Source organism: Strongylocentrotus purpuratus, unplaced genomic scaffold (genome assembly GCF_000002235.5).
Source record: "Strongylocentrotus purpuratus isolate Spur 01 unplaced genomic scaffold, Spur_5.0 spur5_scaffold_10, whole genome shotgun sequence".
Taxonomy (NCBI): domain Eukaryota; kingdom Metazoa; phylum Echinodermata; class Echinoidea; order Camarodonta; family Strongylocentrotidae; genus Strongylocentrotus; species Strongylocentrotus purpuratus.
This window is the reverse complement of record NW_022145595.1, coordinates 11,916,091-11,929,481: the sequence shown is the minus strand read 5'-3', so window position 1 is coordinate 11,929,481 and position 13,391 is coordinate 11,916,091. Positions and strand designations below refer to the sequence as shown.

Here is a 13,391-nt window from a genome sequence, read left to right as displayed (position 1 = left end):
ACATAGGGTACTGGAATTCATCTCCATCGTCACATGAATCTACAATTTAACAAACAATTCTTTTGTTCTTAATTAAACCAAAGGAAATGTCATTAAGACATATATCCTTAATTATAATAAAACTTTAATAAAACTTTTATCTTATTATTTTTTATTTTTTAATAATAATAATAATCTAATAGTCCACTCCAAATGTTATTAAACCGAAACGGAAATTCTTTTTGCCCAATTGATCGTGAGCCCGGCAGCCACTGAGCAGCGCCAGATCGACGTTGGTCTATCCCTTATTGTTGAACGCCAAACAAGGTAGCAACAACTCCCATCTTTTAACGTCTTTTGGTATGACGCGGCCGGGGTTCGAACCCACTACCTCCCGGTTGTGAGGCGGACGCTCTACTGACTGAGCCAACACTCCGAGTGATCTTTTCCTTGTTAAAGAATTCCTTTTTGTTCACGTTCAATACATACAAATACCAGGGCGGCAGGCCCTGAATGATGAAACCTATCATCAACAACAACTGTCACATTTTGGTAACAAATTGGCCCACAGCCAATCAAATGTAATGGTTCAGTATAGCATATAACAATCATTTTTAACTTGATATGAATAACAAGTTTTTATGAAACAGGGCGCTGATTAATAAAGATATTATACAACGTATGGTAAAAACATAGAGCATGGTGGAATTCCATTCCATCATATCTTCCTTCTTGTATATCAATCATGTCACATCACATGATTGCACCATCAGGGTATATGACATTCATGAAGTTCGTGCAGATGAACACACCAGACGTCAAGTCTGACAGAAACATGTCTGAGAAACACTTTATCTATAGGGGCGTTCACACATGAAGAAAAAAGTGATATTTTTTAGTATGTAGACAAAATAATATCACTAATCTTCACGATCCAATTCGCAGTAAGTCTTGCGATTTTTCAGAATAATCGCGATAGTTTGCCGGGCGCTGTGTGTGTGTGTGTGTGTGTGTGTGTGAATGGTATTGAGAATCAAAAATCAATCTATGCATCGCGATCCAAATCGCACTAATTGTTACGTGTGAACGGGCCTATCATTGCATCTTCAGGGTATATAACATTCATGAAGTTTGTGCAGATGAACACTCCAGACATCGAGACACAAACATGTCTGAGAAACACTTCACCATTAATGAGGTCTGTCAACTTGATAGGTTTTATAGTAATTCCAAGAAATACCAGTCGAGTGTTTTCTTTCTTTAATTTCCATTTCAGTCTCCCTTTAGTTTAAACCCCCGCAAAAACCTCAAGTTTCATGAAAATTGAAGTTCGTTGACTTCATCATTATTGAGTTCTTTCAACATGATAGGTCTTATAGTAATTCATAGAAATACCAGTTTAGTTTTTTTTCTTTCTTTAATTTCCATTTTAGTCTCCCTTGAAAATGAAAAGGCCTCATGTTGCATAAAAATGGAAGTTCGTTAACTTCATTGTTGGTATACATTAAATTCGTAAACAAGTTTATTATCCATTTTTCACGACTATACACCCTATAGATAGGCCTATCTGTATTAATGATCTCCCTGGTGTATGTATTTATACATTTATTATTTTGTAAATCTCTAAAATTGAATGAAATATTTATGACAAATTTATCACAGTAGTGGTGAGAGAGAATGTGTATAGATCTATGTATGCATAGTGGGTATATATACATGTATGTATACACCCATGTACAAACACAAACATACACGTATATATATAATAAGTATAACACTGATCTTTAGAAAGGATGACCTCAAAATTGATTATGACTATGTGACCTTAATGTTTAATAGAGAACAGATAATTGCACATCACAAAATTAAATAATATTTTTAACATCCGTATCATAAGCCTGGATATCAGAAACATATCATAGGATATATATTTTAGTGGGATGTGCAGTGGGTGTCTAGAAAAAAAAAAGGTGCAACTTTTTGCATTTTTAAGCCTGTCGTAGTTCTTAAAATAATAATCACGTAATCATATTTAGAACTCCGTATCATGAGCCTGAATAAGAAATAAGTCTTAGGATATCATTTTAGTGGGAGGGGTTGTGGGTGTGTAGACAAAAATATTTAGCCCTTGGCTCTCCTTGTTTTACTAGCGTAGTTCTTGAATAATAGAGAAAACTGGTCAGATATGCATGGAAGATTTACTCCACCCCTGCATTTCACCTACTCATATCATTTTGGGTATATACTAATTAAAAAAAATCTGATACACAGGCTTACATAGTTCTTTTCAATTTTTTTTAATTTTTAGAACAAAGACCATGTTTTACAAGAGTACACGAAAACTTCATTTAAAACATGGAGGTCAATAACTTCTTAGAGTAAAATCCAACCGTGGACAAGTAGCTTAAAACATGTAACTCGGAACGATCTTTCCCTTTTAGAGGACATACAATAATAATGCTATACATATACACTAACAAAATTCGAATATCATGTAGACGAATCTTATACATGTACTATTCTTCTGTAGCAGTCTTTTCTAGGTAATGCCTACACCAATAAGCGAAAGGGCGTAGTTCAATAATATTCTGGAAGGACAAATCACATGGCTTGAAAACTAAATCCACCTCTGAATGGGACAGGTTAGGAAGCAAATGCCAAGCTACACATTGACTTAAAGAAAACCTGAGGGGGGGGGGGGGGCACATCGTAGTACCCCTTATTCTGAAGATAATTCAGGTTGAGGAATCAATCATAGCATGGCGGTCAGAACTTATTAAACTGAAATTGATCAAAAGGTCGTTGCCTTGGCCAATATATTGAGATCGGTGCATTCAAATCCAGTGACATATGAAAAAGTCCACCGGTTATACACCATGCATGACGTAGGGCTATCTTGCCTTCAAGATCTTTCTCAGGGTTTTCTATATTGAAAGATACTGCAAAGGAGGGTGATGTGAATTTAAAAGAGGAGAAGCAGGAGATCAACATCAAAGAGAGGGATGCGACGAAAAAGGAGAAGATGATTAAGAAACACCAACAAAGTATCCTTTGAAAATTCAAATGTATTTGCGATTATTCGATTTTCAATTCAATTATTTTTCTGTTCGTGGAAATATACTGATCAAATGGCTAATTACACATGGCTTCATGCGATTTTGGGATGTAATTTTAATGTCGTAACAAAATAATCGTGGAAATCAAAGGATGACTTATCATAATGCTTGACTAGCGTTAGGAGCTGTCTTATCTACGTAAAATGTGATCAGATTTGCCCGAGAACAGATTGTAGTTTTCTATAAACAAAGGGTTTATTGATACTGACAATCCTGAGAAAAGATCTTCAATTCGTATGATTGGAACCTATTATAGAAATATCATGGGACCGTCTACATAGCACGCTATCATTATCCCTTCGATAGAATTTAATTTCAGTGTTTATAGCATGAATGGATTGTTGACACGTTTAAGAAATGCCTTGACACCGCAGGTTAACAATTTTGCCTTTTCTTAGTTCTCGGGTGGCCATATCATATTTTGATATTCGTAAAATTGCTAAACAGACATGAATCAGAAAAATGAATTGATTGTTGATACGTCTGACAATGGCCGGTGACATTGTAGATTAACAATTATGCCTTTTCAATATAAAAAAAACGGGGGATTGTTTTGTTTACAACATGTAAGTCCCTTCTAACTTTTCACGTCGATCAAATCATATTTTGATCTTCGAAAAATTGCTAAACAGACATGAATCATCAACAACAAAAAATGGATTGCAACACGTCTGACAACAGCCGTTGACATTTGAGGTTATTTTTGTTCGCCTTTTAATAATTCAAATGAATGACGGTTTGCTTTGAACATCAACAGATTGCCTTTTCAATATTAAAAAAATGGGGGATTATTGTGTACGTCAACATGTAAGTCCCTTCTAAGTTTTCGCGTCGATCAAATCATATTTTGATCTTCGAAAAATTGCTAAACAGACATAAATCTTAAAAATGTATTGATTGTTAGATGTCTGAAAATGGCCGTTGACGTTTGAGGTTATTTTTGTTTGCCTTTTAATAATTCAAATGAATGACGGTTTGCTTTGAACATCAACAGATTGCCTTTTCAATATTAAAAAAATGGGGGATTATTGTGTACGTCAACATGTAAGTCCCTTCTAAGTTTTCGCGTCGATCAAATCATATTTTGATCTTCGAAAAATTGCTAAACAGACATGAATCTTAAAAATGTATTGATTGTTAGATGTCTGAAAATGGCCGTTGACGTTTGAGGTTATTTTTGTTTGCCTTTTAATAATTCAAATGAAAGACGGTTTGCTTTGAACATCAACAGATAAGCCCTTTCTCAGTTTGGGGGTGGATCAAATCATTTTTTGATCTTCGAAAAATTGCTAAACAGACAAGAATCATCAAAATAAATGGATTGCAACACGTCTGACAATGGCCGTAGACATTTGAGGTTATTTTTAACAATTCAAATGAAAGACGGTTTGCTTTGAACATCAACAGATAAGCCCTTTCTCAGTTTGGGGGTGGATCAAATCACATTTTGATCCTTGGAATATTGCAAGACAGAGATAAATCATAAGGACGAAAAGATTGGGTAAACAGAAACCAGGGCGGTATCATATCGATATTTGTTGTAAAAAATACATTATACATACAAACTATATTCATGGTAACCCTAAAAATAAAGATAAACTTTAGTACTGGTAATGCGATTGCATTGTGAAAGAAAAGGTGTGGAAAGGATCAGAAACAGTTGATCATGTAGCATGTAAGTATTGGTGTGCACTGCAAGGTTCTGGAGTCATCAAAATCATAATAAATTTGACCGAGTCTTGGTAAAGTAACAAGCACTCACATAGAAAGCTATATATGGGACAACACACATGGTGTCGGGGCTAGTACTACCTTGATTTACTTGTCTTTCTATGCTCATTACTCAGCCAGTATACATTTTCTTCCAAAATTGTTTGGCACATGTCATTTATTTGTAATCTTGAACATTCAGTGTAAGTTTCGTTTGATTCTGTGAGAATTATTATTTTTTTTTTTACCAGTACTGGAGTTTATCTTAAGTTCATCACTCATTTTTCAATGTGAGGGCAGACAGGAGAATCATAAATACATCTTTAAAACTATATTATGAAAGAAGATTATTCATAAGGGCTTTGTATACGCAGTCGGATTTATCCTATATCACAACCGCAAAAATAAATCATTCATAAGATAAGATGAAGCTTCTATATTTGTTCGAGAAATGTTTTCTCATTTTCAATAATCTTTTCCTTCTTTTGCATTTCGGATTAACCCACTAAAAACAAGCTAGTTGAAAATAGGATGTGTCGTAATGAATAAATACAGCGTTTTGTGTTGTACTCTGACATTTACTCCATCTCATTTAAATCCCGTCTGCACTAGTTTGGGCGGTGGGGATTAGACCTCCCTGCAAGGTCACTGACAGGTGGTTATCTCATCAAATCAGCTCTCAATTAACATAAGAAAAAGACGATCATGTGAGACCAGCAGGCACCGATTAGGCAATGTTTGCTATATAGAGGGCGCAAGTAGCTAAAAGTAGTGCAGTTGGGCTTTAACATAAAATACCTGTGTTTCTAAAACAATGATCACATGAACGCAACCCAAGGGCAAATTTAATACCCTATTGTTTGTCCTATAGAACTCATGTTCGGGTCACGTAATACGTCAATGTCACGTAAGCACATTTCCATAAGTGACGTGCAGGGCTATGCGTAGAGTCGCAAAGTTTTGCGTACCGACTACGCCGAGCGTACGCTGGCCTACGTAACTATACGCTGAGGGACGAAAAGGGGTATGCGGAGTGGCCGCATGTTTTTTGCGTACTTTCAGCGTAGACACTAGACACAGAAAGTACACATTTTTTACGCAAGTCTAAGCAACAACACGCTACAGTACGCCAAGCCTACGCACTAGTACGCTACCCTACGTCAGTCAAACGAAGCAATAAAAGCTTGCGCACACAGTAAGCAACCGCACGTAAATGTAAACAGACCTGTACGCCAGACCTACGTAAACGTTCGCAAACCTACGCCTGTTATACGCAATCGTATGCGTAGGTACTCCAATCGCATACGCCGTAGGTACGCGGTGCGTATGTACAGGGTACGTAACCATACGCCATCGTACGCCAGCCTACGCATAACCTACGCAGGGACTACGCCGAAGCAACATTTTTTTCTTGAATACGCAGCCGAATTTTGGCGTAGTCGGTACGCCAGACTACACAACTCTACGCAGATCCGGTGTGAAAGGGGCTTTAGTTTGATTTTTCGCAGGTACGTGCTACCGTGGAATTCCTTTACATTTGACCCAAAATAAAAGACATTCATCGAGAGAAAATAATAGATAGAATGACCACACCCTCAAGACAAATATTTAAGGAATAAGTTATCTTGAAATCTATGGAAATGAAATTCTACGCGACATCTGGATCCCAGAGGGAAACATGTGTTAGCAGTGTACAGACTGAGGGCATCGATGAGTTGTATTACTTCTGACATCGCCTGACATATAAACACTTGTTTTTTGTTGCTGATTTTTTTCTTCCATGACGTGTTCAGTGGGTCTCAAGAACTATGTCCTAGATCTGACACGACTTCTACACACAATCTTGAAGATGCTTACCACACACTTATGAACACGTGTAACATTATATATATATCTACTACTTTCTTTATTTGATGTAGACATTGAGAGAGAGAGAGAGAGAGAGATAGAGAAAGAGAGAGAGAAGGAGAGAGTGTGTGCATGTGTCTGTAAGAGATTGAGAGAGAGAGAGAGATAGAGAGAGAGAGGGAGAGGGGAGATAAAGAGAAAGAGAGAGAAAGAAAGAGAGAGAGAGAAGAGAGAGAGATAGAGCGTTCTTAGTAGGTCCATGGATAGAGAGAGAGAGAGAGAGAGAGACATATAGAGAAATATAGAGATATATAGATAGAGATATAGAGAGAGAGAGAGAGAGAGGGAGAAAGAGAGAGAGAGAGAGAGAGAGAGAAAGAAAGAAAGAGAGAGAGAGAGAGAGAGAGAGAACATAGATATGGAAACTGAACATGCACAGAGATATAGAAAACCATCAGTTCAATTCCATTCAAATGGAACGAGAGACGAGAAGGAAGAGAGAGAGAGAGAGAGAGAGAAAGAGTTAGAAAGGGACAAAGAGGCATAGCCGACAGAGGAACTTGTTCTTCATGTAATTTCTGTAAAGTTTTTTGGGAGCAATATTACTGAAACGATTTCAAACTAATTCCCACGTAATCTCTGCCTCCCCCACCTGATGTTCGAGGCGCAGAGGACCTATAAAATCTAATGCTATAAGTAGGATACTGTAAGTCATAGATTTTAATAAAACACTCTCCTTCTTTTCCTTTCCCCTTATTATCTTGATATATTCATCCAGTCATTTTGGTTAACGTATGCTCATTTTAGGCTTTCCATGCTTAAAAAAAAGAAGTCTCTAAGTGCTATGTCTTGACTACATCTCGCGTGATTTAATGTACGGTGTAAACTGCTTATAAAAATGAATGTTAAGTTGAATTGAATAAACCGGTTTACTAACATATTCAAATTTATGGATGTTTCTTTCCTGGGGACCTAGTGACAAGTTTGTTTAACCTGTTAATAGAGACTTTTAGATTGAGTGGACGAGAACACAACGTACGCCGACTGGTCATGCGTGTCAACGTACTCAACTGACCATGTTGACTACAATTAGAAATCTTATCTTAGATAAACATGCATGCAGGAAGTAACACTATGAACATGACGGACTAAAGAACATCCCTTCACTGCTATATGTAAAGATATGTAGAACATGTGAATATGCATGTGCCACCTGTTCTACACATTTTTACATAATAGCAAGGAAGGGATCGATGTTCCTTTGTCTACCTGAGGAACTGTATATTTTATGCGCACGCGACATACTAGCTAGTACCGTACTAGATTTAGGAAATCAAGGTTGACGCATTCTCGATCGATGACTGAGACGACGTGACGCATGCGCAGTGCCTTAAAATGACGCCACACGTTGCAGTCAAAGCTGTCGACGTGCAAATCTAAAAGTCCCTATTAAATAATGAACTACAGCACTCGAAATCCAGTCTACATACATAACGTGTTGCTATGTCGAGCAAACCTCGGGCAAGCTTTCAGGTTGTCAAGAACAACCTTTGTTTAAAAAGTATGGATAACATTTGAATAATTATGTTCGTAAATCGTTGCATTGAATTGAATATCAGCCCCATACGTTTATATCGATGTTGGTTTTTCTTACCTTCCATAACGTATACTAACGACCCCACATCGCCTTCTTTGATAATGCAGCTGCTTTTGCTGTATTCCACGGGATACATGCAGTCGACTATCTCCTGGATCTGGGAGGATTCCAAGTTCTTCATGAAATCGTTGTCTAATATTGCCGATTTGATGCATTCTCGTGCACTGTGATAGAAATATAAAAAAAAAACACAAAGGAAAAAGGTTATTATACGATTCTGGTCATTTCTGATTACAAACGTGTGTTATTGGGTAACCCGTGACGTAAAGAAAAGCACTTAAAGATACAATTCAGAAGTATGCGGCATTTTCATGGATTCTTTAAATGTAAGACAAACATGGGTGTCCCCGTTACTTGGACATTTTGGAGGACACAGTGAAATAAGAGAAACACACAGAGAGAGAGAGAGAGAGATAGAGAGAGAGAGAGAGAGAGAGATAGAGAGAGAGAGAGAGAGAGAGAGACGGACGATCAGAAGGGGATGTTGCTTGCAGTGCGAGAAGAAAAGCTGAAAGAAAAGGAAGGTCAGAGTGAAAAGAAAAATAGGCCACGAAGTGGATTTTAGATATACTTCGACACGGCATCATTGAAAATCGTAAATTGGAGATCAACGTAGTTCATGGAATAAGGCCTACCATTTTTAGAACAATTGAACAAAAAAATAGAACGAGATTTATATTCGCCTTCTCCATTACCGCGCAAAGGCAGTCAAGGAAACGCTCCATGAGACGTACGCTTTCGACGGTTCCTTGAATATATCTCTTATAACTAAACTCGTTCTCGAACGAGAGCTCTATATACTTCACATATCAGATTTTTAATCAAATAAAGTTTTATTCTCCTTACCTAGATCCTAATCATATAAGGATGGATCAATTAAGGAGTACAAAGAGACACAGAGATTACTAATGTTCTGTACATGAATGACCAGATAAAGTGCTTCCTAACTAACCGGGCACTAAAAGTTATTGGAAATGCTGCAATTAATTTTGTAAGTGGTATGTTTGGAAAAGTAAAACGCTGAAATGTTTGTGGATTCGTACAAAAATGCATCTACTCTTGTGCGCATGACGATTAGATAAATATACATGTAGTGTAGTGCCAACATGCACATGATATTCGTCTGTTTTTGAGCCAGAAGGGAATTAATTCTGAGTTAAAGATTATGTTTAAGGTTTTAACTTTTAAGTCCGATACCATCCCAATTCTTAGTCTTCCTCTTCCAGGTTTACCAACCACCTTCCCTCCCAAGATATCTCTGAGCATATCATTCCCTCTTTTCATACCTTCTACCCATATTTTCGTCTCTCTTTCTCTTTATAACCACGCCTGACGCAAAATCTCTTCTAAATGAGCCATCCTTCCTTCTAAGATGTCTCTGAGGATAATCATTCTCCTTCTTCCCATACCTTCCATCTCTATTTCCGTCTCTCTCTCTCTCTCTTTATAACCACGCCCGGCGCGTACCCTATTCTAAATGTTCCATCTTTCCCTTCCAAGAGGTTTCTGAGCATATCACCCCGTCTTCATACCTTGCATCTATGTTTCATTCTCTCTTTCTCTTTATAACCACGCCCGGTGCCAACCATCTTCTAAATGAGCCATCTTCCCTTCCAAGATGTCTCTGAGCATATCATCCCCTCTTCATATACCTTACATCTATGTTTCCGCCTCTCTTTCTATCTGTAACCATGCATGCCTAGAGCCAACACTCTTGTCAATGTTCCATATTCCCTTCCAAGAGGTTTCTGAGCATATCACCCCCTCTTCATACCTTGCATCTATGTTTCCGTCTCTCTTTCTCTTTATAACCACGCCCGGCGCCAATCTCTTCTAATTTAGCCATCTTCCCTTCCAAGATGTCTCTGATCATAACCATTCTCCCTCTTCTCATACCTTCTACCCATATTTCCGTCTCTCTTTCTCTTTATAACCACGCCCGGCGCCAACCCTCTTCTCAATAAGCCATCTTCCCTTCCAAGATGTCTCTGCATGAGCATATCATCCCTTCTTCATATACCTTACATCTATGTTTCCGCCTCTCTTTCTATCTGCAACCATGCATGCCTAGAGCCAACACTCTTGTCAATGTTCCATATTCCCTTCCAAGAGGTTTCTGAGCATATCACCCCCTTTTCATATACCTTACATCTATATTTCCGTCTCTCTTTCTCTTTATAACCACGCCCGGCGCCAACCCTCTTCTAAATGAGCCACCTTTCCTTCTAAGATGTCTCTGAGCATAATTATTATCCCTCTTCCCTTTTCGTCTCTTTTTCTCTTTGTAACCACGCCCGACGCCAACTTTCTTCTAAATATTCCATCTACCCTCCCAAGATGTCTCACGGCATAATTATTCCCAGAGCCAACCCTCTTCCCAATGCGTACGTTGTACATGAAGAGGGCCGTGAAGGAAGTGCGCTCTTGCTCCTCGTCAAACAGGTAAGCATACTCATGATCATTAGCGTCTTAATGGTTAATGAAGCTAGAGAGCATACCGGAATGGTCAAGGATTGGATGAAGAGCTGAAGAGATTGATTGATTGAAGAGTGAATCATTAAGGGAAGGGTAAACATAAGGCTCGAGAGAAACACCATCAATCATGGAAGATACAGCACCGCACTGCATCCAACAACCATGCTACCCATGCATGCTCCTTGCAAACAGAATGGCATGAAATCTATAGCTCATGTTGATTTGTTGCAAGGCGGAACGAGTCCCTTCCTCGCTAAAAGAGTTGTTTTGGTATAGTGGTTTATTCACCTGACTCTCAATCCAATGGTTGAGGGTTCGAATCCCAGCTCGACACTAACGTATTTTGGCAAGGCATAAACCCACATTTGCCACTCTCTAACCAGTTGTAAATGGGTACCTGGCTGGGTTAGTAATAATTGCAGGAAGAACAGCTTTGTTACTGATGGGGCTTCCCTTGGTAAACAAAACTATTATTATTCGTTTATTATCAGTGTGGCTGAGTCTGGAGCATGTAGACTATCCCACGTCACTGTGCGATTGTAGCATAGATAGTCTACATGTTTATACTCCAGACTCTGGCTTTCACTATTTGATTGGTTGGGAAACAAGATATTCCACTACAGCTGTTAGAAAAAGGATCTAGTCCCTTTCGCGCCAAAAAGAGTATTGTGGCTGAATATGGCGCATGTAGACTATCCCATGTGACTGTATGATGGTAGCAGTGATAGTCGACATATGCTCTTACTCCAGACTAGGGTTTTTACTTCTAGTATTTTAATTAGTTTGCAAAATGGAAACAACATATTCCTCTGCAGGTGGGGTTAACATGGTGGAGGAAGGTTGGGGAGGGCAGTCAATACTGAATTAATTAGATAACAGCGAAAAAAAGCCAAAAATAACTCCGAAAAATTGAACTATAATCTAAAAGAATAGACATGGAGAGCATCAACACAACATGATCGGCACACGAGTGCGATGCTAATGACAAAGTTTTACTCAGTCGTAGCATGGATGTGATTTTGCACCCCACACTGCTTAAATTGGAACCTGTTTACTTAGAAGGGGTGCAATGTTGCATCATGGGGTGGCGGTGGCGGTGCATTTGGTACCGCCCTTTTAAAAGTTTACACACCTTTCTATACAGGTCAACACACTATGACTCAGACGGTTGAAATGAAACTATTTAACATCAAATTGTAAAATTAAATTATGTACTCGATTATTATTTTAAGAATAAAAAGCCAACCCCAAGACTAACGTGTAGCTCCTATTTTGTTCAGAAGCATTATCAGAAATACTTTGTTCAATATTTAGTAGTCTTTATGATACTGTAGAGATACATATTCTCAAATCGTTTTATAGTGGATCAAGACTTTTTAAATTATTTTCTTTTGATCTACGTATCGGACAATCACAAATGATGATCGGGCAGATCATCCACTCTCATATATTGTACATTAAAAACGAATATCATATGAAAAACGAATATTATATCAAATTGAAAATACGTACGCATTTGAAAGGGGACTGAAAAGTCTTCTCCATGCGTTCTTAAATACATCCATGCCGTAGGTCTACATCGTGAAGTATTTTCTTGAAACATATCTACGGAATGATTCTTGTCGTTCTCTTGTCTCGGGTAGCAATATCAGGAGAGTAGCACATCCAAATGACCATGATGATTCAAACATAACTGCGCACTGAAGATGTATGTTCACACTTATGAAGAAGATATACTGGTGGAAGAAGGAATAACCAACGTTATACTCATAGCCTTGGTCAGCAATACCTCACAAGGTAGGATAAAGCAGCCTAGAATATGAAACGAAGTCGTAAATGATGCAAACAAAACGATTGTCTGAGAACAAACGACCAACACATCACGCATCTACCAGTACTAAGTCGCAAGGTTGACAAATGATCGGTCATGAGACCTATCAAAACACCTTATATAACAAAACAAAACTACATGTACTTTCACTCTTGTCCACTACCAGCACTTATGATCAGGTCAATAATAGAGAATTATATATACCATTGATACAAGATTCATCAGGATTATATTTCTTGTAATTTATCGCCGTTGCGGGAAAAGAGAGATTTTGTATAATCCATCAAATATTTTTTGAAACAAATGTTCCTTCCCATGTTTCTTCCTGAGGATTGAAATGGGTGATATAAATATTGCAAAAATGTTTTGGGGTTTCAGATGGTATAACTCTATTAACAAATAAACATTTACTTTACTTGTATTTAAGACAACTGTTGCTGCGCTAGCGCCATGAGCATCCCTGGACGGAGTGTGCGCTCTATAACTTTATACACTATCATTATTAGTTATATTACGCAAGTATTATTAGGTAGGCCTAATTTAAATCCGCCTTGCACATGCAATAATTGCTATGTCGGGCAAGTTTCTGGGAGAGGCTTCGTGGAGGGTAAGTATGCATATAATTTGAGTACGATATCAAATCATGATGAAACATAGCCAGGAGACGAACGGAATAATGATCATATCGAAAAATAGCAATGGATACAGACAAACTAAGGCTTGTTTGTTCTTGTCTTGCGCTCATCATAGGTAATCGCAAGAATGAACAGGATAC

The 13,391-nt window shown here is 38.0% G+C and overlaps 1 protein-coding gene across 1 annotated transcript in view; it reads right to left on the bottom strand.

Annotated features, from left to right (window-relative positions):
* The window catches only part of LOC589462 (cGMP-dependent protein kinase 1), a 49,489-nt gene extending 36,764 nt beyond the window's left edge, over positions 1 to 12,725 (bottom strand). Inside the window, exons 1-2 of the mRNA XM_030979507.1 lie at positions 12,298 to 12,725; positions 8,308 to 8,474 (exon numbers count right to left, since the gene is read on the bottom strand). Of these exons, the coding sequence (XP_030835367.1) occupies positions 8,308 to 8,474; positions 12,298 to 12,350 (220 nt within the window). The 5' untranslated portion in view covers positions 12,351 to 12,725. The remainder of the gene's footprint in view (positions 1 to 8,307; positions 8,475 to 12,297) is intronic.
* Between the last annotated feature and the right edge of the window lie 666 nt (positions 12,726 to 13,391).